Source organism: Erinaceus europaeus, chromosome 2 (assembly GCF_950295315.1).
Source record: "Erinaceus europaeus chromosome 2, mEriEur2.1, whole genome shotgun sequence".
NCBI lineage: Eukaryota > Metazoa > Chordata > Mammalia > Eulipotyphla > Erinaceidae > Erinaceus > Erinaceus europaeus.
The window spans coordinates 92,820,956-92,848,007 of NC_080163.1; the positions used below are offsets into that span (position 1 = coordinate 92,820,956).

At 37.1% G+C, this 27,052-nt stretch overlaps 1 protein-coding gene across 5 annotated transcripts in view; it reads left to right on the plus strand.

Annotated features, from left to right (window-relative positions):
• Positions 1–27,052, plus strand: part of PALLD (palladin, cytoskeletal associated protein) — an 811,300-nt gene that overhangs the window by 595,042 nt on the left and 189,206 nt on the right. For all 5 annotated transcript variants that reach the window (XM_060184240.1, XM_060184229.1, XM_060184234.1 and 2 more), the window contains one exon: positions 941–1,283. In XM_060184240.1, coding sequence (XP_060040223.1) covers positions 941–1,283 — 343 coding nt within the window. The remainder of the gene's footprint in view (positions 1–940; positions 1,284–27,052) is intronic.

A 27,052-nucleotide genomic window follows, 5' to 3' on the forward strand; every position in this document is an offset into this window, starting at 1 on the left:
GGCAAGATATAAAGTGGGACAAAATGATTAATGAACAAGAAACAAAAAGTAGGAACAGAGAAGATGAGATCAGGAATCTTAGGGAGAAAGGAAGCTAGGAAGTCCACATTAGGAATATCCCTAGGGATCAATGACTATCATAGTTTTTGCTTGAGTTTGATAGCTAACATGGAGTTGGACAAAAATGTTATCTGAAATGATGATGTCAGAATAGAAAAGGGGGGGCTAGAAAGTTAGATTAGAGTAGAGAGTAGTTCCTAGTCTTGAAAAAAATTTATGAATAAAATTCATCCACCTGACCCAGGGACCATATATATACTTATATTTAGCACAGGAGCTTGTGTAACCTCTGAGTCCATGTTTGTCTGAGCGTGCGGTTCTTTAGTGGCAGAGTAGGATGACCCGACCTCCCTTCAGAGATTGGGGCAGTCCCTACAATAAGGGCAAGATCCTGAAAAGGTCTGTAAGAGGGCTTCTCATGATGTTCCTGATGAAAGTGGTCAGTGATAGTGGAGAGTGGGATTCATTAGAGGTCTAGGCCCATCATAGTGTGGGAATCCAAGGATTTTCTGACTAGGGCCCCAGATGATGAGGTGGTTTGTTTGTATTATTTTTTAACTAAGTTTATATATAGCTCTTGTTAGGAACTTAATAATAAATTTTGTAGCCAGTTTCCTGGTGCTGGATCCAGTTAGGAAATGAAACAGGTAATTGTTATCCAAAACATACCTGAAAACAAACAAACAAACTAAAAAAAAAACACCCAGACCTTCCAGCTGACTTTACTGCTGCATCAGATGAGACAGTGAAGCCACCTCTTCTTGAACAATTTTGGGCAAAGAGGAATTTCAGATGGTCTGTGGTAATTCATACTGTTGAACTAATAACATCTTAGTGGTTATTTTTTCTTCTTCTTCTTTTTCTCTTTTTTCTTCTTTAGCCAATGCTGACAACTGTAGCTATGACTCAATGGGAGAATCCAACAATGATGACTTCTCAAATTTTCCACCTCCCCCTCCAATTTTAGAGGCCAATTCCTTTGAATTGGCTTCAAAGAATCCAGCTGAAATCCAGCAGGTGACCAGTCCTGAGTTAGGGCTCAACATGGCAGCTCTTCAAATGCAATTCAGTTCTGCTGAGGGTGAAACAAATGGAGTCTACCCTAGCCATGTAGTAAATGGACTGATTAATGGCAAGACTAACAGCAGTAAATCTCTTCAAATACCAGCTGTTCTGCTTTCACCCATTAAGGAGCCACCACCTCTGCTTGCCAAACCAAAACTGTGAGTATTTTTTAATGATTTTATACTCATACTTTCTATGCCCTGCAAAAGTGCGTCTCTGACCAATGAGAACTTGTTTGGACTCCCATTATGTGGCAGGTTGTCCCTTCCGCAGGTTAAGTTGTGTCTGATAGGACCTTGTTACTAAGTAGGTCATTCAAAAATATAAAAGATACCTAAAAATAAAGGCAGTAAATAAGAAACTTGGTTAAGTCTGCCTTTGCTAGAGATCATAACTGGTTACAGCTGTGAAAATATTAATGCCTGGTGTGGCCTTCCAGTTTCTAGCACAGATATAGTCACGCCCTGAAAGTGATGGGAAAGTGGACCTACTTTGAGTTCTCTGTTAAAAGCATCCCCAAGTGTTTTAAGTGTAAGAATCAGTAAGGAAATTTGATATAGATGAGCACGTGAAGGCTAAGAGATGAGGATGGAAATTTAATGTGTAGAAGCTGGGTTGGGGAATGAAACCAGAGATAGGCAGGCTTCTCAGGAAGAGGAGCACCCTTCACAGCTCAACTGACTTGGCTTTGGAATTCCTTGGAACTGCATATTTCCATGAATACTACCTCCATATTTGCTTTCCATTATTTTCTTAGGATGATAAAACTTTTATGAGCTGTTTCCATTGGCACTAACACAGGAGTAAGTTGTTATGAATGGAGCTATGACAATGTCAGAAAGAGGCAAAAATCAATTAACTCAAAAGGTTCTATCATAGCTTCTATCATAGCATAACAAACCTTGAATTACAGTCTAGATAGAGGTCTTTGGAAATGTCAGAGTCATAAAATGTATGCATACTCAAAGAGGTCACGTTTCCATGAGAATGAATTCAGACCCTAGAAAAGCCTTATGAATTTCCCAGTGATGTCTGATTTTTTTGAGTCAGAAAGTATAGCCTAAATAGGAATTTTTCTCTGTTCCCTTACAACTGAACAGTCTACTGTTTTTTCTCTGTTATCAACTCATTTGTTAGAAGTATTTTTTTAAAGAATTTGTTTATTTATTCATGAGAAAGATAGGCAGAGAAAGAACCAAACTTAAAATATATGCTACTCAAATTCAAAAATCTTGTATTTGCACTTCACTTTATTTTCTTTGAAGTGGTTTTATGAACATTATTAGTATAATCAAATAGAGTCAAACACATTTTTTAATTAAGAAGTAGAGAGAGAGTGGTGTAAACCTACTTGTTTCAAGTAATCATTGTTATTGGTTTGGTCTGAAGCCTTCTCATCTTTTATCTTCATAGTTTTTTTTTAGGTTTTATTCATTAATTATGGACCCTCTTATATTGTAGTTCCAAAAACTTAACCTATTACTGCTCTGCATTCAATTTTGTACTTAGTTCTAGCTTGATTTTTCAGGCAGTAAGTTTACCTGATTTGATGACAACTCAGTAAATGACTTGGCAACATCTGTAGGTGCTTAGGAAATTCAACTTAAATGAAGCAAAATATAATTGAATTATATTCTTCAATAATTTATTTTGTACAACATCCATGAGATCTGTCTTCATCAATGTTACAGCAGAATAATATTATTTGAGGACCTTCTGTTACAAACATACTTGTTAAAAGTTAAACTTACATAGTTTGAATGTTGCCAGAGACATTGCATACCTATACAATTCCTTGGAGACACTGAACAGGTAAAAGAAACTCAAGAAAGGGAACTTTCTTAAAAGATATTTACACTCTGTATAGCTCAAGCCCATATAATCAGTCCACTAATAACCACGTTCATCATTGCATTGTAAATATGTATTTGCAATGCTTTTATAAAATAAGGAACTGCTCTCTTGGGGAGGAAAGGTTGGATATGCTTAATGACTGGGACTTGACTGTGCTCTTGATTAAGTGAAATGTATCCACCATTAATGGCTGTCATAAATTGGATATAAATCACAGGAGGGCAAACATGAGGAGCTGTTAACAGGCATTTACAGCCCTTCTTATCTCAGGAGTTTCAACAGCTCTTCAGCTTTTAGCTCTGCTTTACAGTGGTGTTAGTATGTATGATGATAGGTGAGGGAAGAGGGTATGTCTACAAAAGACATGCAAAACAAACATATGGTTATTTAAAAAAAAATAAGGATAGCACATGTCTCAGGAATAACATCATTATTTGCTTACTGATGAGATTTTCAGTATTAAATAAGATACAGTAAAAATGTGTTTAACACTTATATGAAGGAGTTTCTCCCCCTTTTGTGATAAGATTTAGGGGAAGACAGAATAGTCATAAAACTTGGTAAGTTAAAATAACATTGCCTTGATACATACATTTATACAGCACACACAGTTCCTTTATACGTTCATCAATCATGGGACACTTAGATTGTTTCTATAGCTAAGCTATTATCAATAATGCTGTAGTTGGGGGGGGGGGGCAGGTGGTGGCGCATCTGGTTGAGTGCACATGTTACAAGGCATAAGGATTCAGGTTCAAGCCTCTGGTCCCCACCTGCAGGAAGAAAGTTTCACAAGTGGTAAAGCAAGGCTTCAGGTGTCTCTCTGTCTCTTTCCCTCTCTCTATATATCCCTCTTCCTCTAGATTCTGGCTGTCTCTATCAAATAAATAAAGATAATAAAATTTCTTTTAAATAATGCTGTAGTGAACACGGTTATACAGATACTATCGATTAGTGGAAAAGTATTTGTTTGCAGAACAATACTCAGAAGTGAAGCTACTTGATCATATGATTGTTCTATTTTTAATTTTGAAGGGAAACACCCTATTGTTTGCATAGTGGCAATTTTTAACAGTCTAATAATTGCATGTTTTGTGTGACAGTTCAAACAATATAGACTTCTTAAAGTCGCTTGCTTCTCTCTTTTCCAGTCCATCTTTATTTATTTCTCCTCCTACTTTTGTGTATGTGTGTGAGTGTGTGTGTGTGAGAGAGAGAGAATGAGCGAGAGAGACACACAGAGAGAGAGACTCCTGAGCCTTGCATAGTATGATGTCAGTGCTCTCCAGCAGACATTTTTTCATTTAGAGAGAGACACCATAGCACCCAAGTACTTCTTAGTAGTACTAAGGGTCAAATCTAATTTGCACATACCTGGCAAGGCACATAACCTACTCAATGAACTTCCTTTCAACTTCACTACCCACCTTCTTGAGGTAAATATTATTATTTGTTTGCTGTGATGACTTCTGCTCCTTTATTATCATAATTTTATTTTACTTGAATTATTTGCTCATTGTTTTAAATTTTTTATCCATTGTGGAGTTCTGGGCTGCTGCAGGTAATTTAGAATAGTACCTAATTACTGATAATTACTACAGGTAACCACCATGAAAAATTCTTAAGCAAATTTTTTCTTTTCATACATTGGAGAAAAAGAAGATTTCTAACTCTTATTATTTGCAGTGAAAAACTATAGAAATTTTTTAATCAACTACTATTTACCCTCGTTCATAAAAAGAGAGGCTTATGGCATCTCATTAGTCTGCATTATTTGTTGTCAAATAAGTTGGACCAAATAGTATTGAGTAACAATATACAGTTTTAAAACCGTATTTGTTTCTTCTATGTGTATGTTTCCTCTGTCTTATAGGAAGGGATACAATAGAAAACTAGAAGAAACATATTGAGAAGTTTAAAGGGAGATCACTAGGGTGAAACAGTGAGCAAGTCATTGTACATAGAAACAAGAATGAACAGCAGATAAAGTTATGCATACTTGTCACTCTAGTGCACTTCTGTAAAAGTTTTGTGCCCTATGGGAGAAGTGTAAAGAAATGTCTAAAAGAATTTTACATTCTTAACAGATAAACTAGGGAGGGGTATATGTCTTTGCACCTACCCTTTTTCTTATGTTAGCCTCTGAAGAAACAAATTATTATTTTCTGTCTTATGAGAACAAAATGGTGTCAGGCTGAATTCAGCTTCTCAAACTAACTACATTTTAGTTGATTAACTTCTCTTCTTACTCTTTCCTATCTTCATAACCAAATTGTTCCTGCAATTCTAGCCTCTAGAAAGGAGCATATCCTAAAACTCGTACATACTAAGGTATTGGGTATTCTGGGGGGTCACCCTTGGTCCAGTTCTATTCTAATAGAGTGAAGCTGTACCTTTAGGATAACAGATAAAGGATGACCATCCATATGTAAGTTCAGAGAAATAGCTCGCATTGCAATGAGAGATTTTGTGTCTGAGAGACAGAGGAGAAGGAAATAGCAGCCTGTGTCACTATCCTTATCAATGACTTAACTGTGCCAGACTTTCCATGTTGGGAAGTTCCTTATGGGTTTCTCCACACTCCCAGACAAAATTTAAGTACAAGTTGTTCCATTTCCTGGAATGTTCAGCTCCTTGGAATGTTCGACTCCTTCTTGTTTAATGTCATATCTCAGTTTAATGTCATACCCTTCTCTGAACATCTAATCTAAAGCAGTTAGTTACCCAGCCAATCTCCAAGAAATCGTCTTTCTAAATTACTGAATAATGCATGATTATTTCTCATTTCTTATTGGTTTGCTATAGTTTCTTTACTTCCCCCACTATTATAATATCAGTTTTTGAGAGAAGGTACCTTGACTGTCTTTTTCACTGTTCTTCTGCCAAGACCTAGATCAGAGTGTGTCAAAAACATTTTGAATACATACACAAGAAAATACCAACAGAGAGAAAGGAAAGATAATCCATATCTACATCAACACTAAGTTAAGTTGTGCTTAACTTGAACCTAAACATACCATAGAACTTTTGTTTTCAAACTCCACCAGTTCTAGAGTTTTCCCACTTTACAAGACTTTTCAACTGACATCATTTATTTTGTAAACTGGGTGGATATAAAGAATTAAGAAAGAATCCCATTGGATTTAAATGCATCAGCAAAGCTTGTCCATATGGCAGGCAATATAGCACTCAGGAAACTTTGGTGCTATAGTATCTCTCCCTTTTTCTCTCTATCTCTCCTTCTCTCTTTCTAGTTGAAAAGTCACCCCAGAATTTCAAAGCCCTGGCAACAACAAATAAAAGGCTTATACAAAAAAATTTACATTATTTGTGGGTAATGTAAATGTTACCTCCTTTTCTCCTTTCTCCTTTAGCCTGTGTTCTCATCTAATTAACATCTTACTTTAAAACATGGAGAAAATGAGACATACTGGATGGATGTAGGACTGTAGTTTCACTCTTGAGTTCATACTTGCAGTGTCGGTTGGACACAGTACAAGAAAACAGCTATTTCAAGGTGTGTGTATTTGACATGTTAACACTCCCATCAGATGCCAGACTTTTGATGAAGGGCTAAGAGCTTCTGTGCTACTCCCTTCCTGTCCTGTTTATGTTGGACTGCTACTCAGTCTCAAATGTGTGGCTTGGTCAGTATAACTTAGAAAGTTTAACATTTTCCTGTCCGTTAGCCTCTACTAGTTACGTGTTCTAAATATCACTATATTACCGGTTGACCTTATAATGCACACTGTTTCCATGCTTGCACACAGAAAAGCAAAGAGAAGACAAACAAAACAATGAGTGGAAGAATGAGTAATATGTCAAAGATGTAACCACCCAAGCAATAGTGACAAGGCCCCTACATATATGTTAATATATTTTAAAATCTAGCATATTTTTCATTCCCTCGCTATTTATTAATTGAGCATCTGCAAAGTTAAAAGCATTACTTTTGAATAATCTAAAATCCAGTAGTCTCTACATAGGTACTGACCAGAATATACTGGCTTCTACATATCTTTTAACATCACCCAGATATTGTAGAATACCAATTTACATGTTAGGATGAAAACAGTAATACTAGGGGTGAAATAGGGAAGTAGATCCTTTCAGTTTGTGATAAAATCTTTTTCTCTCTCCAAACACACTAGAACTTTGTAAATAAGGTCCAAACTCCAAGGCACAGGGCTATGTGGATAAACTGCAATACAATGAAGATTTCATAAATAAAGTGTGATGAGGATTTTGCATCAGTAATGTTGGTGTTAGATCAGTTTTAAAACTGCCCGTCTTTGAAGTGAAAAGTTCAATCAAAAAACTTCCTGAAGTGTGAGTTTTTTTTTTTTTAGCTAAGGGAGAGTAGCATTTTGTTATTTATCCCTCCTCATTTTTTAATTTAATTTGACTCTGACAATAATGTCATGTTTTTCATTGTTTAGAGTTTACTTATCCTTCCTTCCTTTTTTTATTATTGAAAAGAGACAGGGAGAATTGAAAGGGGGAAGATAGTGAGAGAGACAGAGTCACCTGCAGTTCTACTTTACCACTTGTGAAGCTTTCCCCCTGCAGGTGGGGACCAGGGGCTTGAACCTGGGTCCTTGAGCACTGTAGTGTGTGCATTTTACCAGGTGCACCACTGCTCGGCCCCAATAATGTCACATTTTTTAGAAATTAAATGAATAATAGTGTTTTGCCCTGCTAGTCTCTTGGTAAATGTACTTATTTAATTGCATTTCTAGAAGAAGGCTGTCATTACTTTTATGGTTAGTTCTCTCACTTGGTGTATGGAATGTAGTTGGAAATACTTGGCAGATACATACAAACTGGTATATAATAATTCATAAGAAATACCATATTGGGACCAGATGGTGGTACCCCTGGTTAAGTGCACACATTATGATGCACAAGGACCTGGATTCAAGCTCCCGGTCTCCACCTCCAGGGGGAAAGCTTCACAAGTGGTAAAACGGGACTACAGGTGTCTCTGTCTCTGTCCCTTTCTGTCTCACTATTTTCTCACTGTCTCTACTCTATAAAGAAGTAAAGATACTTGAAAATTTTTAAGTATGTATTTAAAAAGAAATACTATATTTATATCTCAAATATTCTGTACTTTTCATGAAAGTGTATGTAATCACGCACTATTACTTGCTGGTGGTACTAACATGATGGAAATTCTGTAGTGCTTAACACATCCATGTCATCTTGCCTAAATGTGTATGAAATTCCTCTGACGATCACAAAATTGAGAAAGTATTCCCTTCAGGAGAAGGACCTTTTCTCATAAGTGGGGAAGGGCTCAACTTAAAGATAAGATAGAACCCTGTAGAGGCAGTCTGCTCAGTGATAATGCTACGAATCTGTTGTCAAAGTATCACAGTACCATTATAAAAGAAATATTTTCACTCCTATCTCTTTAAGATAGGATCCTCCTTTTCATCCTCTAGTCATTTTAATCTTTGTTGTAGATCAATAAATAACGGGCAAAAAGTAACGCTCAGTTTTGAGCATGTTTGAAAGCATAATATTCTTTTTTTTATAAAATTTTTATATTTATTTTCCCTTTTGTTGTCTTTTTATTGTTGTTGTAGTTATTGTTGTTGTTACTGATGTCATCGTTGTTGGATAGGACAGAGAGAAATGGAGAGAGGAGGGGAATACAGAAAAGGGGAGAGAAAGATAGACACCTGCAGACCTGCTTCACCGCCTGTGAAGCGACTCCCCTGCAAGTGTGGAGCCAGGGTCTCAAACCGGGATCCTTATGCCGGTCCTTGTGCTTTGCACCAGGTGCATTTAACCCGCTGCTCTACCGCCCAACTCCCAGAAGCATAATATTCTTACTTAATATTCTTACAGATGTTCTTAGCTCCTGTCTTCTAGAAATAATTGCCTTCAGTATTCGATCTACTGTCCTAGACCACATCCTAGAAGCATTCCCCAGAAAATGTTCTATACTACAAAATGGTGTGTTGTTTCATCACACTCTCTTTTAGTCCTTCCCCCAACCCAAACTCCTGTTCTCTCAATTGCACACTTCAGGTGTTAGGATAAGAGTGAAATGAATAAGATAAAATTTCATTTAAAGCCACATTTTAAAGATGACAAAAATAGCACACCTGAGTAGTATACCTGCTGTGCCTGTGTGCAACCCAGGTTCAAACCTGTCTTCCATAGCACCGGAGATGTTTTCCTTCTCTCTGTCTTTCTGTCTCTGAAAACACCACTCCAGAGCAGTAAAACTTCAGCAATGACAAGAACAAAACAAAAACAAACAAACAAACAAAACCTCAGAGTAATCAAAATATTTCAAGACCAAGATATTATGTGTAATTCATACACAGCAAGCAGGATGAAAGGTTTTTTTCCCCCTCAGAAACAATGGTTACAGAGAAAAGATATGGTGGAGAAGAACTGAGGTTCCAATTCAATTAATATTATAATACTATTAGAAAAATGTGTGATGAAGACATGTGCTAAAAAAATGGAGGGTAATGGAGCAGGTAATGGCGCACTGGGTTGAGTGCACATGTTACAATGCACAAGGACCCAAGGCTCCAGCCAACTGCATGGGGAAAGCAGTGTTGCAGGTGTCTCTCTGTCTCCCTCTCTGTCACCTGCTCCCCTCTCAACTTCTGGTTGTCTTTATCCAATAAATAAATAAAAATAATTAAAAGTTTTTGATAAAAAAGTGGAGGGTAATTGTGGAAACTTAGATTAAGAAGAGTGGAGAAAAACTGAGAGAAATGATAAATATCAAGAAAGAATTGTATGTGCCCTAGCAATAGCAAGAACCCATTTGGAATTAAAGAATGAGCATTCAGATGAATTTAGTATTGTTTCATGGCAATTTTGTCACAATCACAACCAGAATCCTCAACGCAGAAACAAAGGAAACACATCACTGATGATATTGGCATGATGGGTATATCATCATGCCAGTAATTAGTCATTTTGGAGAAGTGTTCATTGAAACCCTCCAAGTATTATATAGAGCTGGGAAGGGAAGCAGTTTGAGCAAGAACATGGCTATGGGAAAAAGAGATAGGACTTCAGAACATTAAAGGGTTCAAGAAAATGAAAAAGTGAATTATACCAAGAATGAATATGACTCAAAAGGAGTGTGGTAAAGGGAAATAGAGAAAGTGAACAGTAGTCATCAGAGAGAAACCTCTGAAAGTTAAAAAAGTCTTTTTAATTTTTTTTAATTTTATTTAATTTGATAGAGAAATTGAGAGGAAAGTGTGATAGAGAGGGAGAGAGACAGACAACCTACAGAACTGCTTCACAGTTTGTGAAGATTTCCCCCTACAGGTTGGAGACTGAGGGCTTGAACTAGGTCCTTGGTACACTGTAATGTGTACACTTAGCCAGGTGCACCATAGCCTGGTACCAGAAAGTTAAAACTCTTAAGAATTTGCAAGTGATAAGAAATTAAGATGTATTTGTCAGAGTTATGTAGTTTAAGAGGGTTTACTCTTCTTCTAGAGTGGAGGAAGTGGTTAAGGAACTATGAAGTCAAGATGTTAGAAAGAACATTAACATGGAAGATGGCCAAAGGTGATGGCAGGAAATGAAATGTTAAATAGTAAAGTCATTGAGAAAAGTGAGGAAATGGCCAAGGTTATTGGTGGCAGGCAAGGAAGAGTGATTATAGGTGGAGTACATAGAACTCACAAGAAAAGCAGGCATTGGAGCAATGATGGCAAACTGTTCTAAGGAGACAAAGCAAGCAGAATTCACTCTACTCAGAGAGGATCAGGATGAGGTTAGTAACATCATCAGGAAAAACTAGATTTTAGTTAAAATTAAATAGTTCATAATGAAAATGTTTTTAGTAATTAGGGAGAATTGGTTAGAAACAATCAAGGACTTTCATAGGCAGTGAATAGTAAGGGTCTAGGAAAAGAGACTATGGTTGAAACTAGAGAAGCGGCCAGAGAGATGGCATAGTGGATATGCAAAAGATCTTTATGCCTGAGACTCTTGAGATCCCAGGTTCAATCCCCTGACAATCATAAGCCAGAGTTGAGCAGTGTTTTGATTAAAAACAACAAAAACAAACAAAAATTAAATAAAATAAAAAAACTCTAGGGACAGGGGAGCAGTGGTGCTGCACCTGGTTGAGCTCATATGTTACAATACTCAAGGACCTTGGTTCTAGCCCCCAGTCCCCGCCTGCAGGAGGGAAAGCTTTGCAAGTGATGAAGCCTCATTGCAGGTGTCTCTCTCTATCCCTGTCCCTCTCTATCACCCTCTTCCCTCTTGATTTCTGGCTGTCTCTATCTAATAAGTAAATAAAGATAGTAAAAAGGGAAGAAAAAAAAAAGAAAGAAGACCTAGAGAAGGAATATCAGGAGATAGCTGTAGAGGGAAATGGTTGTATTTACAGAGGGAAGGTAAATGAAGAAGGAAATCAGTCCTGATTAACCACGTGATGATGTTGTTTGGTAAAGAAGAGCTAAGATGGCTTGTCCTTAAAAGCCAAAACAGCCATTTACAGTGTAGTCTATACTACTTTTTTTTTAGCATGCTATTTATTTCAGCCATATTTCAACACCATAATACAATCTGTACTTACTAAACACTTCTTTTTTTGTAATTTTTAAATTTTTTTCCCTTTTGTTGCCCTTGTTGTTTATCGTCATTGTTGTTGTTATTGCTGTGGTTGTTGTTGGATAGGACAGAGAGAAATGGAGAGAGGAGGGGAAGACAGAGGGGGAGAGAAAAATAGACACCTGCAGACCTGCTTTACTGCCTATGAAGTGATCCCCACTGCAGGTGCGGAGCCAGAGGCTTGAACCAGGATCCTTATGCTGATCCTTGTGCTTTGCACCATGTGCGCTTAACCTGCTGCACCACTGCCTGGCTCCCTATTAATCACTTCTATCCAATGAAGACCTTGAGTTGGGTTCTTATTGAGTAGTTCTATTTTACATTTGGATATCTTAAAGCAATTGTTCTTAACAAGTGAATCTTTTAATACATATCTTTTGAATTTCATTTCTTGTCTACAACTTTACTACGAGAGAATTTGTTTCTCTCTACTGCAAAATGAAATACATTTATATTGCCAAACTTTTACCACTGATGTATTTTTTTTCTGTGAATGTGTAAGTTTTTCATTCAAGCTAATACATCACCTAATGGTGAGAACATTGGTAACAGGGAGGTTTATTTTAGTTGGTTCCTATTACATGTCTAAAAGTAGACTGTTCATTTTCTCAGCAAACCCAAGCATGACAGCTTCCTTACTCGACTAAAGTTATGATTATGCAAGCCTTGTGGATTACACTAGAATCAATGTAGCTTTTTTTTTTCTTTCTTTCTACCAAGGCTTTTTGAGTCTGCACCATCTCTCCATTCCTGGCAGACCTTTTTCTTTTTTACTTTTTCCTCTTTCAATATCAGATGTAGAGAGAAAGATAAGGAGAGATATCACAATACTATTCTACCATTTATAAACCTTCCTCTTCCTATGGCATTCCCATTCAGTGCCAGGCATGCAACTCAGATCCTTATGCATGGAAAGTGTGTGCACTCTATCAGGGAAATAGTCTTTTGGTCCTCTTTGTGGTTTTTCAAAATCCTTTCTACAGTGGCAAGGAATTAAATATTCTTCTTTTTAAATAATGCATATATTAAGTGTACCTAATAAAAAAAATTTGTGAAACAATTTGGCCATATCACATAAATTTGAGCACACAATTTTTTTTTTTTTGCCCTCCAGGGTTATTGCCTGCACCATGAGTCCACCGCTCCTGGAGGCCATTTTTCCCCCTTTTGTTGCCCTTGTTGTTGTAGCCTCGTTGTGGTTATTATTATTGCCATTGCTGATGGTATTCATTGTTGGATAGGACAGAGAGAAATAGAGGAGGAGAAGACAGGGGGAGAGAAAGTCAGACACCTGCAGACCTGCTTCACTGCCTGTGAAGTTACTCCCCTGCAGGTGGGGAGCTGGGGGCTCAAACTGGGATCCTTACGCCTGTCCTTGCGCTTTGCACCACATGCGCTTAGCCCACTGTGCCACCGCCCAACCCCCTAGCACACAATTTTTTTCATCAATCAAAATGAAACTATTAGTTGTATATTGAAGAACCTCAGTTACTTGTTAAAGAACCTTCAACATGACTGTAGGAGGTTCATTTCTTCTGACTTGTTTGTGTAAAGGCTCCTTCTAGGATAATACTGCTTTCTCTGTTTACCAGGACCTTTGTGAGCATCATTTTAATTAGAAAGATTTTTTATAATACTCAGAAAAAATGTGTTAGTAAATATATATGTTTACTGATTTCTTTACCGATCATCCCCTGTATTTGTTAAAGCTCACTGCTCTGACTCAGTCCAAAAACTTTGAAGATATATTTGTTCTGTACTCTGCTCTATTTCACAATGATCTTTATTTCCATTCCTTTATATAAATGTAATGATGTCTGTATCCATGGCACTGGAGGGGCTCTTAGTGTGGACTTTTGATATGAAGTCGGAATACTCATTGAATCTCTCACTGGTCACCGGGATTTCACATCACTATGTCAAAAATCAAAATTTTAAAAAAAGTAAATATGACTTGGCATTTGGCATTTTTTTTTCCTCAGAATAGTTTACAAATAGGTCAAATATGGGTAAATATCTACTTTGGCTGTAATTTTCAACTTAATGCTTTCCTAGTAATTGCCATTAAATGTGAACATTGTGAAAGATTTCTGGAAAGACCACAAATATTTTTCCTTGATTCTCCCTTTCTTCAAATAGAACATTTGCCATCTGGTTTCAGTGCTGTATCGTTATGTGCACTGTTGTTTGTAGCAACAACAACAACAATAATAAAAAGGCATAAAATATGGTCCAAGTAGAATGCAACACAAAGTAAAATGTCTTTGTCCTCTGCAGTTTCTGAAATAGAGTTTGTAGCTTGGGCTTCCAAATGGTTTTAGCCACAGGGCTGAAATTCTTATTCCAGATGGTTATTTCTCTGTCTTTTAAACTCCTGTCCTTCATAGTGCTTCCTCCAAAGGATATTTTCTAAATCATAGGTGAAATATTCATATTTGGTTTTGTATTAAACCATAGAACAGTTTTTCACTTGAAGAAGAGTTCTGTTCATGACAGAAAGATTAATGAGTGGTGAAGCAGTGATGAAGGTCTATCTCTATATCTGCCTCTGTCGCTCCACTCCCCTCTGTCCTATCAAATTAAAAAAAATAAAATCAGACAAATATGACCTCTAGGAACAATAGATTCAGTGTACAGGAACTAAGCCCCAGTGACAAACATGGTAGTAATTTAAAAATATATAAATATATATGTATATATTTATATATGTGCACACACAAAAAATAGATTTCTTCACTTTAAAAAAAATAAGCAAAAGAGAAACTTCTAACAGTAATTAGTTGACTCCTGATGTGCTATTAGTTGAATTTGATTTGTGGGAGTCGGGCAGTAGAACAGTGGGTTAGGCACATGCGGTGCAAAGCCCAAGGACTGACATAAAGATCCTGGTTTGAGCCCTGGCTCCCCATTTGCAGGGGAGTTGCTTCACAGGAGGTGAAGCAGGTCTGCAGGTGTCTGTCTTTCTCTCCCACTCTCTGTCTTCCTCTCCTCTCCATTTCTTTCTGTACTATCCAACAACGACCACAACAATAAACAACAACAAAAGGGAATAAATAAATAAAAGAAAAGTTGATTTGCACTGAGGATGCAACTCTTTTTACAGTGGGATATAGATCAGCCACAGAGAAATTTGCATATGGTTATTATGCATTATAGCAAAGGACAAAAACTTCCTTGATAAAGTGACATTGTATTTCTACACTCTTACTGATAGTCGAAAATGTTCTAAATAAACTGGAATTCCTATGAATGTTGGAATCGAAATGAAATAAAGAAGTTGTATAGTTTAAGTTTTATCTGTACTCTTTTTAAAATCAGTACAAAATAAAACATCAGCTGAAATCGATTCTCATAATAAAAATAGATTTAAAAATAAAACGGAGAAAAAGGGAGATAGTCACATAAGACAGAGAGAATCCAGAGCACCACTCTGGCATATGCAGACCTAGGGACCTTGGGCATGGAAGTCCTGTGTTCCACCAGTTAGACAAATTTCCCAGCTGCTAAAATTTAATTTGGGGGGGGACTCTGCCAGTACTTTACCATGAGCAATGATGCTTTTTGCTTCGAATCTGATGCTACATATAATTTGCTGTCTTCTCTAACAGGGATATCTTGAAGTGGATGAAATGCAGGCAGGCAGATACACAGACTTAACCTGGAACTAGCTTAGAACGCAAACATATAAATCTGGTTTAGTGGGATGAGGAGGATGTGATTGTATTTCTGCCAACCAGGGGGGATCAAAGACATTTGACAATTCTAACTGTTCTTGGGAGGCAATCCTCCAAGGCCAGGTCTGTGTTATGGAACCAGGAGGAAGGTTGGCATGAATTTGACTGGCATGCTCTCAAGTATTTCACCTCTGAAAAATAACATTCTCCTAACTTTGCTGATGTCTATCAATGGAGCAATTAAAGTTTTGAATTCATCTCTTTTTCCCTAAGTTCCATGTCACTACTCCAACTAGTGTAGAATAAGTTAATTTTCAGTTGCATGACAAAAAAAATGCATTCTTCATGCAAAATGCATTCAACTTATGGGCAATATGTCAGATATAAATCCCAATAGTTATTTTTCTTCCAAGTGTGAAATGTCTTCCATGATCTGTTCACACATAAAATTTATAAACATCACCATTCCCTACTGTAGGAAACAAACTGTTTCTGAGTTCTTGTTGACCTTAGCATGTATTTTAATACACTAGTGATGAAACTGAAGGACCTGAGAGGTAACTCACCAAGCAGGTCATTTGCTTTACTATACTTGTGACCCAGGTTTATTCTCAGTTCCACATAGGTGTGTCATGGTACCCAGGGAAGCTCTGGTACCCTAGTATATCTCCCTATTTCTCTGTTTATCTCCCTGTCTGAATGAAGAACTGAGCCTAGGAGAAGTGGGCTTGCATATGAACAAGGCCTAAGCTCCACATAAATAAATAGGCATGAACTAAAGGATCATAATTGGGTTTTGTAGAAATTGGAAAACAAATATACACAATTACAAGGCAAAAACCTGAATTTTGTGTTGGGCATTCCACACCTGAAAATTCAAATATAATTTTGGGCATTTACTCTGATAATAGCAGTTAATAATTAATGTCATTGTGCATTTATAGTAAGTAGACTTTCTTTTTCCTCTAGAAAGTCATATTGCTACTATGTATATATTCTAGACATATTTCATATTGCTATGACATTTCAGAGTGAAGGATTACTTAGGTCACAAAAATTATTTTTGGAGACTGTACAAATGTAGGCGGTCTAGTAACAGTGAAATATTTGGAAAATGATGTTACAGCAAATTCTTATTTTTCCAGTTCTTCATTGTAGATTTTTGTATGTATGATGAACCATTTGTATCCTGCCAGGTCTTATTGGGACCATCAATGCAATTAATCTTTGTCTTTAGCATTTTCTTCTGACATTTTCTCAGAAATATTTATGACATTTTTTCCACCTAGATTTCTCATCCCTCTACCCCATTCTTGCCTGGGTACTCTCTGCCCCTCCAGAATGTACTGCTAGCATGATCCTGGGAGTGCTTTTCACCTTTCCCCTACATTAATTATCCTAATTCCTAAATGTCATGTATTTTACTTTTTTGTTTATCTCATTTCCCAAAAGTACACCCTTAATTTCCAAAGGTAGAGTACAGGACAAGTTGAGTTTCTAGATGATACTTGTCTGAGAAATGTCTATTCTGTCCTCATACTGAATTAATAGCTTGGCTGGGCTTGGATCTAATAGATTTTTTAAATTTTGAATAATTTTTTAAAACATCCCTCTAGGTTCTATTGTTGTTGTAGAGGAAGGAGTTCAATGTCGATCTGGTTTCTGGTCCTTTGTATATAAACTTTTTTTTTTTCATTCTAGGAATAAATAGAATCCTTTCATTATGCCCAGTGTTCTGAAATTTTTATGATAATATGTAATATTTTCTGACATTTATAGGATTATTTATTGGACCAAATAATTCTTAAAACATTCCTGGCATGTGTTCTATCCCTTCAAGTTATTTTTAAGTTATTTGGACTAAATATTTCATTTGAAACTTTCCTTAAATGTCTCATGACCTTTAGAACCAACAAGTTGACTAAAAACTAAATGAGGTTTGTCAGCTGGTAAGGCATCACCATAAAATTGGGCAAGGATGCCAGTATCTTAATCAGTTTCTACAGAGACAGAGACTATCTCCCGCTTTGGGTGATGGTAAGTAGGACAGGCAAATTCTTGGCAGATAGCATCTGGTTGCTGACCTGGGGGATTGGAGTTGATTGCCACACTTTAGTAGTAGTGTCGTTCTATCCTCCATTTCTGTGTTTCTGCCTCTTCTCTCAACCCTTCATTCTGTGCACCAGGTTAATTCTGGCTCTGAAACCATGCTCTTTTCTCCAATAGAAGTTTCTGGTCTTCTGAAGTGGTGGAAAAGGAAGGGTTGACCAGTTATAAGAAGTGTCAGACTGAAATTGCTTAACTTTCAGCCAGTTTGCCATACCCGACCCCCTCTCTTTCTGTCACTTCAGGAAAATCTTGTCATCCATTTTTCCACTGCTTCACTTAGCTTCCTTCTTGTTTGCTTCACCCTTTATAGACATTGGGCTTCCACTTTCCTCTTTTAATAAGTCAGTAATAGCTCACCTATTCATTTATTAACTTACTTCTGCTCCAGTTTCTTTGTTCCTTTCCTCTTTTAGGGTTACAAAAATATATTTAATCCTCCGTGTTTAATTAATGTAATTAATGCCAACTTGTGGCTCTGGAACTAGTTCTCAGAGGAAGATTATTTCCAGCCTAAGAAAGCAGTGTAGAACAGAGATGGAATTTTTTTAATTATTAAAATTTAAATAGTGGTCTGGGAGGTGGTGCAGTGGATAAAGCATTGGACTCTCAAGCATAAGGTCCTGAGTTCAGTCCCCGGCAGCACATATACCAGAGTAATGTCTCGTTTTTTCTCTCTCTCCTATCTTTCTTATAAATAAAGTCTTTAAATAAATAAATAATATATATATTAATATTTTATTAGTGACTTAATGACAATTAACAAAATCATAAAACAACAGGGGTAAAATTCCATACAGTTCCCACCACCAGAGTTCCATGTCCCATCCCTTCCAAACACTTACCAAAAGCAGACACGGACACAACCAAAAAAAGAAAACTACAGACCAGTATCTCTGACGAACATAGATGCTAAAATACTGAACAAAGTTCTAGCCAACCGGATACAACAGTATATTAAAAAGATTGTTCGTCATGACAAAGTGGGGTTTACCCCAGGCATGCAAGGTTGGTTTAATATATGTAAATAAATCAATGTGATCCACCACATCAACAAAAGCAAGACCAAAAACCACATGGTCATATCAATAGATGCAGAGAAAGCCTTTAACAAAATACAACATCCCTTTATGATCAAAACACTACAAAAAATGGGAATAGATAGAAAATTCCTGAAGATAGTGGAGTCTATATATAGCAAACCTATAGCCAACATCATACTCAATGGTGGAAAAACTGGAAGCATTTCCACTCAGATCAGGTACTAGACAGGGCTGCCCACTATCACCATTATTATTCAACATAGTGTTGGAAGTTCTTGCCATAGCAATCAGGCAAGAGCAAGGAATTAAAGGGATACAGATTGGAAAAGAAGTCAAACTATCCCTATTTTCAGATGACATAATAGTATACACAGAAAAACCTAAGGAATCCAGCAAAAAGCTTTTGGAAATCATCAGGAAATACAGTAAGGTGTCAGGGCTATAAAATTAACATTCAAAAGTCAGTGGCATTCATCTATGTAAACACTAAGGTAGAAGAAACTGAAATCCAGAAATCAATTCCTTTTACTATAGCAACTAAAACAATAAAATACCTAGGAGTAAACCTAACCAAAGAAGTGAAAGACTTGTATACTGAAAATTATGAGTCACTACTCAAGGAAATTGAAAAAGACACAAAGAAGTAGAAAGATATTCCATGTTCATGTGTTGGTAGAATTAACATCATCAAAATGAATATATTACCCAGAGCCATCTACAAATTTAATGCTATCCCCATCAAGATCCCAAGCACATTTTTTAGGAGAATAGAAAAAATGCTACAAATGTTTATCTGGAACCAGAAAATACCTAGAATTGCTAAAACAATCTTGAAAAAGAACAGAACCGGAGGCATCACACCCCCAGATATCAAATTGTATTATAGGGCCATTGTCATAAAAACTGCTTGGTACTGGAACATGAATAGACACACTGACCAGTGGAATAGAATTGAGAGCCCAGAAGTGAGACCCCACACCTATGGACATCTAATCTTTGACAAAAGGGCTCAGACTATTAAATGGGGAAACCAGTGTCTCTTCAACAAATGGTGTTGGAAACAATGGGTTGAAACATGCAGAAGAATGAAACTGAACCACTGTATTTCACCAAATACAAAAGTAAATTCCAAGTGGATCAAGGACTTGGATGTTAGACCACAAACTGTCAGATACTTAGAAGAAAATATTGGCAGAACTCTTTTCCGCATAAATTTTAAAGACATCTTCAATGAAACGAATCCAATTACGAAGAAGACTAAGGCAAGTATAAACCTATGGGACTACATCAAATTAAAAAGCTTCTTCACAGCAAAAGAAACCACTACCCAAACCAAGAGACCCCTCACAGAATGGGAAAAGATTTTTACATGCCATACATCAGACAAGAGTTTAATAACCAACATATATAAAGAGCTTGCCAAACTCAACAACAAGACAACAAATAACCCCATCCAAAAATGGGGGGAGGAAATGGACAGAATATTCACCACAGAAGAGATCCAAAAGGCTGAGAAACACATGAAAAAATGCTCCAAGTCTCTGATTGTCATAGAAATGCAAATAAAGACAACAACGAGATACCACTTCACTCCTGTGAGAATGTCATACACCAGAAAAGGTAACAGCAGCAAATGCTGGAGAGGGTGTGGGGTCAAAGAAACCCTCCTACACTGCTGGTGGGAATGTCAATTGGTCCAACCTCTGTGGAGAACAGTCTGGAGAACTCTCAGAAGGCTAGAAATGGACCTACCCTATGATCCTGCAATTCCTCTCCTGGGGATATATCCTAAGGAACATAACATATCCATCCAAAAAGATCTGTGTGCACATATGTTCTTGGCAGCACAATTTGTAATAGTCAAAACCTGGAAGCAACCCAGGTGTCCAACAACAGATGAGTGGCTGAGCAAGTTGTGGTATATATACACAATGAAATACTACTCAGCTGTAAAAAAAAATGGTGACTTCACCGTTTTCAGCCCATCTTGGATGGACCTTGAAAAATTCATGTTGAGTGAAATAAGTCAGAAACAGAAGGATGAATATGGGATGATCTCACTCTCAGGCCGAAGTTGAAAAACAAGATCAGAAAAGAAAACACAGGTAGAACCTGAAATGGAATTGACGTATCACACCAAAGTAAAAGACCTGGGGTGGGTGGGTGGGGAGAATACAGGTCCAAGAAGGATTAGAGGACCTAGTGGGGGTTGCATTGTTATATGGGAAACTAGGGAATGTTATGCATGTACAAACTATTGTACTTACTGTTGAATGTAAAGCATTAATTCCCCAATAAAAAAGTACAATAAAAAAAATAATAAAAATAAATAAATAAATAAATAAATAAAACCATTGTCTGGGAAGGTGATAGCATAATGGTTATGCAAAGAGACTCTCTTGCCTGAGGCTCCAAAGTCCCAGGTCCAATTCCCCTCACCACCATAAGCCAGAGCTGATCATTGCTCTGATAAACAAACAAATATAAAACCTTGACTGAAAAACAAAAACAGAGATGGAATCTTAACTGCTTCTAAGCTGGGTGACTTGGCTAAACTAGTGAGTACTCTTAAGTTTCAGTCTTTCCAGTAAGGAAATACTGACAGTAACTACTTCACATAATTGTAGTCATACGGCATAACTTGCTAGTGTAGAACTTGCCACAGAAAAGTATTCAACTGAAATTACCTGAAATTATCATTGTTTTGTTGTTATTATAAGAATGTTAACAATGAATTCTTTGTTACTTAATTACTCTTACATAAAGTTTCTGAAATAAACAGCTACCAAAACTTGGCAAATAACTTCAAGCAGCTTCTATATTATATTCCCTTTTTCCTTTCTCTGTCTTAAAAAGATGCTAACAGATAAAAAAAAAATTATATATATAATATTGACAAGATAGAAGTTTTAGTTTCTATTCAGGTCACCCTAGAGTTGCTGAAAAATTTTGATGGTCAATCTAACCCTTGAAGTCTGAGAAAGTAAAAACACGTATAGGCTTATAGGCAGGAACACCAGAGGGGCTAGGCCCTGGGAACACCAGCCTGGCCAGAGGTAAAAACTATTCACATGAATTCTAGAAAGCTGAATATCAAAAATGGAACTAGTACAGAGGGGAGGTTATAGAGATAGTGCTACAAAATGTTGACAACTTGTTCTTTTGTGCAAGCTTAGTTAAAGTCATTGAGAAAGCACTGTTAACAGATCATTAGAAAGAATTTTATAAGAATGTTATATACTGATGGCTAAAATCTGAACATTTCATACTTGTCATATTTTCTGTTTTGAAATGCTGGAGTCTTCAAAACACGTTTTACTAAACAGCTAAGTTGACATCAGGGAAGTTTTTATAAATTTATCAGGGCCTACCTACATGTCATTCTTTGGCAAAGAATTGTGCAAAGTAAAATAGCTGTTCTGTTCACATAATGGTAAAAGGAACAATTGACAAGTATAGGCAGCAGAAGGATAGGAAAAAAAAAAAAAAGAACAATAAAAGTGATATCCTTAGGGCAAAAGAGGCCCCAAAGGTACTAGATTCAACACTAGCATTACTCCCAAACTGAGCAGTACTCTGGTCTTATTTTCTTTGACTTTCTCCTTTATAAAAATATCTTTTAAAAATTGATGCAGTTAAACTATTCTGGCTATATTTATGACTAGTAGATAGCCCACAGGTTACCCCAATCTAACTGAAGGGAGTCAACAGAGAAAGACTTAACAATTCTCTAATGATGAAGTGTCAGTGGAATGAGTTTGAGTACAGGAAGTTTGTTTCTGTGTGTGTGTGTATTTTTAGGCAATTTTTTTTGGATTTAAAATGTTTATTGTGGTAACTTTGGTTTATAGAGTTGTGTTTTTAGGGACACAATTTCACACTTCATTTACTATTTCTGACTATAATTAAACTCTTCAGTGTATCAGTTTTGATTCCCATTTTGTTTTTCAAAAATGAACCTGGTATCAGAATGTTTGCCTTAATAATTATGTGAACACACACACAACATGTATTGGCAGCCCATGCCTGTCTCAGGAGTTCAGAGATGTGGGACCAGGCAGTTGTAGCACATCCGGTTAAGTGCACATAGTTCGAAGCACAAGGATCCTGGTTCAAATCCCTTGCTCCTCACCTGCAGGGGGGTCGCTTCACAAGCAGTGACGCAGGTCTGCAGGTGTCTTTCTCTCCCCCACTCTGTATTCCCCTCCTCTCTCCACTTATCACTATCCTATCCAACAACAAAAGCAGCAACAATAACTAACAATGACAACAAAAAAAAAAGAAAGAAAGAAAGAAAGAAAGAAAGAAAGAAAGAAAGAAAGAAAGAAAGAAAGATCCTCCAGGAGCAGTGGATTCATAGTGCAGGCACCAAGCCCCAGCAATAACCCTGGAGGGAAAAAAAAAAAAAAGATAGAAAGAAAGAAGTAGTGGGTGAGCACTGGGGAATGATTATTAATATGCTGTATGAAATGCTAAGAGATCAGAAGGAAGGAGCTTAGTCTAATTGAGTATAACAGTAAAAAGGATAAAAAGGATTTGTATGTGTGTGTACTTCTAAAGCTTCATTCTTTCTTTCAAAGGACAGATTTAGGTACATTTGGGAACATAACCAGAATATGCAAATAGTTAAAAATCTTTGTGGTATTTTCTGTGTAAAATTCTTTTTTTTAATATTTTATTTTATTTATTCCCTTTTGTTGCCCTTGTTGTTTTATTATTGTTGTTGTCGTCGTTGTTGGATAGGACAGAGAGAAATGGAGAGAGGAGGGGAAGACAGAGAGGAGGAGAGAAAGAGAGACACCTGCAGACCTGCTTCACCGCCTGTGAAGCGACTCCCCTGCAGGTGGGGAGCCGGGGTTCGAACCAGGATCCTTAAGCCGGTCCTTGTGCTTTGCGCCACCTGCGCTTAACCCGCTGCGCTACAGCCTGACTCCCCTATTTATAGTTTTATACATCGGAGGGAGACCTGAGAATTTTTTCCCATATGACTACATAAATGTGACTCTAATTTTTGGTCATAAGTAGCAACATTCTTTTTTTTTATTTTAAATATTTATTTTATTTATTTATTCCCTTTTGTTGCCCTTGTTGTTTTATTGTTGTAGTTATTATTGTTGTTGTCATTGTTGGATAGGACAGAGAGAAATGGAGAGAGGGAGGGGAAGACAGAGAGGGGGAGAGAAAGATAGACACCTGCAGACCTGCTTCACCGCCTGTGAAGCGACTCCCCTACATGTGGGGAGCCGGGGTTCGAACCGGTCCTTGTGCTTTGCGCCACCTGCGCTTAACCCGCTGCGCTACAGCCCGACTCCCTTCTGTGTAAAATTCTATACATGCAAAACACATCGATTTTTCTTCTCTTTTAAACACATGGACCTACAAAATGAATGGGGCTAAAAAAAAAAAACTGGGCATGCTTATAATAGTCCTCAAAGTAGTTAAATGGAAGCTAATGAACAAATTGCCCAAGTTTTGGAAGATAATACTAAGAGATGGTTGATATAAAGCATACGCGAGACTTTCTTTTAAAAATTAAAAAAAATACATTGTATGTAAGTAACCGTATTTAGTGCCAGATGGAGAAGACAGCTGTAGAGTGAGAAACTAAAGAAAACACACTTGCAAGATTAAAGCACACTAGAAGGAAATTGTTGGCTATGGTAATGATGAGGAGTTTTGGAAATATTTTCTCAATGTACAGCATGTTCAGTTATTTAATGGGTCACACAAATGACAGATGCATTTTTTTTTTTTTGCCTAACACTGTTTTACTAAGAAAGCGCTATGCAGTAGAACAAAAGCACATTGCTTTATTTTTCCTTAACATTTCTTATTTTAAATTTTTTTTAATTAATTAATTTATTCCCTTTTGTTGCCCTTGTTGTTTTATTGTTGTATTTATTATTGTTGTTGTTATTGATGTCATCTTTGTTGGATAGGACTGAGAGAAATGGAGAGACAGGGAAGACAGAGGGGAAGAGAAAGACACCTGCAGACCTGCTTCACCACCTGTAAAGTGACTCCCCTGCAGGTGGGAAGCTGGGAGCTCGAACTGGGATCCTTATGCCAGTCCTTGTGCTTTGTGCCACTTGCACTTAACACACTGCGCTACTGCCTGACTCCTTCAACGTTTCTATATACATTGGTGAGATTCGGATTATTTCCACTAATGTGGGATGATTTAATCCCAAGATATATACCTACCTTTACAAAGGACATGTCTAATAGACTCTTTTGTCCCGTCTCTACCAGGATCCTACGTTAATCATGGAACAAAACAAGACCAAATTGTTTGCGTAGCATAGTGTTTAGTATTCTCGCCTCACACAGGACCAAGTAGTAGTTCAACTCATATTCTTAGACCTTCAGTGAGTCCAGCTCATTAGTAATCTAGTCATCTCACTTCAAAGACCAGTGACAGTGTGGTTTTCTAAGATGCTGCTACAGTGATTTTTAGACTGAGCAAAACATACCTAGTATACAGAGACTGCCACAGTGTGGGTCACCTCTGTTCCAATGTTCCATTTCCTGATCTGTGAAGTCTGCATGGAGGACTAACAACAGTAAATTCCAAGCATGGGAAGAATCTAATCACTCTTTCATTTTCAAACTTCATTACCTTTTTGCTATTTCTCAACTTTCAAGGCCATTTCATTCTGTATTTTTTCATTGATTTTACGGCCAGAAAGTTGCTTGGAAAAGGAGAACATAAAAATTATATTCAGCACGATTTGGAATCAGTTATGCTTCAAGAATCATTTTCCACAGGGCTGTTGGGCCCTCCCTCAAGAATCATTTTCTATAAGATCTCATGACATAATCTGAGGTACCTCAAGAATGCAGGATGAGTGGACTGGTCTCTATGGGACTTGTATGTGATTAAGTCATTTTACTTCTTTCATTTGTATTCTGTCTGCCACTCTGTAGCTCCGGTTCTGATGCTGATCTGAACATCTCATTTCCAAGTATCCCACAACATCCAAATTAAGCCTTCTTCCTCCAGTCTCTCCCTGTGTTAATCCTTCTTAAACCCACATGTTCGCACATTTCCCCAATTTACAGCAAAGCAAATACTTTTGTTCTCATTATTTCATATTTGCATATTATGTGTGTTACTTAAAATATTACAAGTTGCAGATGGCAGCGTTGATAAGTATAGTGTTTCTGGGAGGGGGGGTAGTGGATAGCTTCAATTAGAAAACTTTCTTTGAAAACATTCAGGCAGGGAAGAATAGTCTGTTTGATGATAACACAGAAGCTAAGGGGTCTCATCACTGTATACTTTAAAGGCATTCCCAGTGTTACCCTTTGCCAAAATAAGTGAACCCACCTATTGTGTGGTGTTTTGGTTTTTTTTGTTTGTTTGTTTTGTTTTCAGATCTACTGTTGTCCTTTTGCCTTGTACTTGTAGCATTTATTAATGTCATCTCTTCCGTGATTAAGCAAGATAATTGCTTCAGTTTACAGTAACTCTTAGTTTGTAGATTGCCTGGGGATGCTTATAAGTAACAGCATAATAATTCATTGCTTCCTCTTTAATTACCATGTCAATAAGCCTTGAAAAATGGTACACACTATTTCCCAGTAAATGGTGAGCTAACTATATTTAAAAGTATTTGTAATTTTTTAAATATTACTTAGAGCATATGTCAATGATTATCAGTCTCAAACTCTGAGAAACATTCTAAAGTATGTTTTAAAAAGATAGTAGTGAGACTCTTAAAGAGTTCTACATTTTTCTTTTGTGAATGCATTTTTTAAGAAAGCAAACATGCTCAACCTCTTCCATCTAATTTGAAAGTGTTTCAATTCGAGAAAACTGTTTCTAAAATTCTGCATATTGTGCTGAAAAAAGAAAGACATTTAAAGTCTAATTGTGGATGTCTATACTTAAATCAGCTGACTTGCACACACACATATCTCATCATGCTAAGTTTTTTCTTTTTCTGATCAGGAATTGACAGGTTAATTCTTAGTCAATTCTAGCAGGTGCTTTCAAGATAATTGAGCATGTGGCTATTAGAAAGGATAATTTAAAAACCTGTGTCACACTGGCCCTTTGTGAGACAGGTCTGGGCAATAGACCCATGAAGACCTTTGTGTTTCAGCTGGAACTCCCAGGGTCCCTGATTATCTTGTATACAGTCTAGAAGTAGAGTAACCATCCCATGTGGAAGGCACATTCCAAAGAGAATAGTGGCCAGACCCTTAAAGTGTAGAGCTAGATAGCCAGCCAACCTAATGGGCCCAGGGGCAATATATTTCCCAGTCTGATTTCCAAGCCATAACCAAAACACATTTCAGATTTCAGTGTCTACTTCCTCCATAGCCTTCATCCCAGCTCTCCAACTGCTTCTCTTCTCTCATATATAAAATTTTTTGGTTCCTTCCCTACCCTACTAGGGAAAGGTAGAGACAGGCTGGGGGTATGGATCAACTTGTCAATGCCCATGTCCAGCAGAGAAGCAATTACAGAAGCCAGACCTTCAACCTTCTGCTCCCTGTTTGTTGGATAGTATGCCAGCTCCCCCTGGCTTCTGCTTAACCCTATGCCTATATAGGGATAGATTTAATCCCATTCAAAGCTTTGGTCTATTTACATAAATCACTTTTACATTTACATAAAGCACTCCAGGG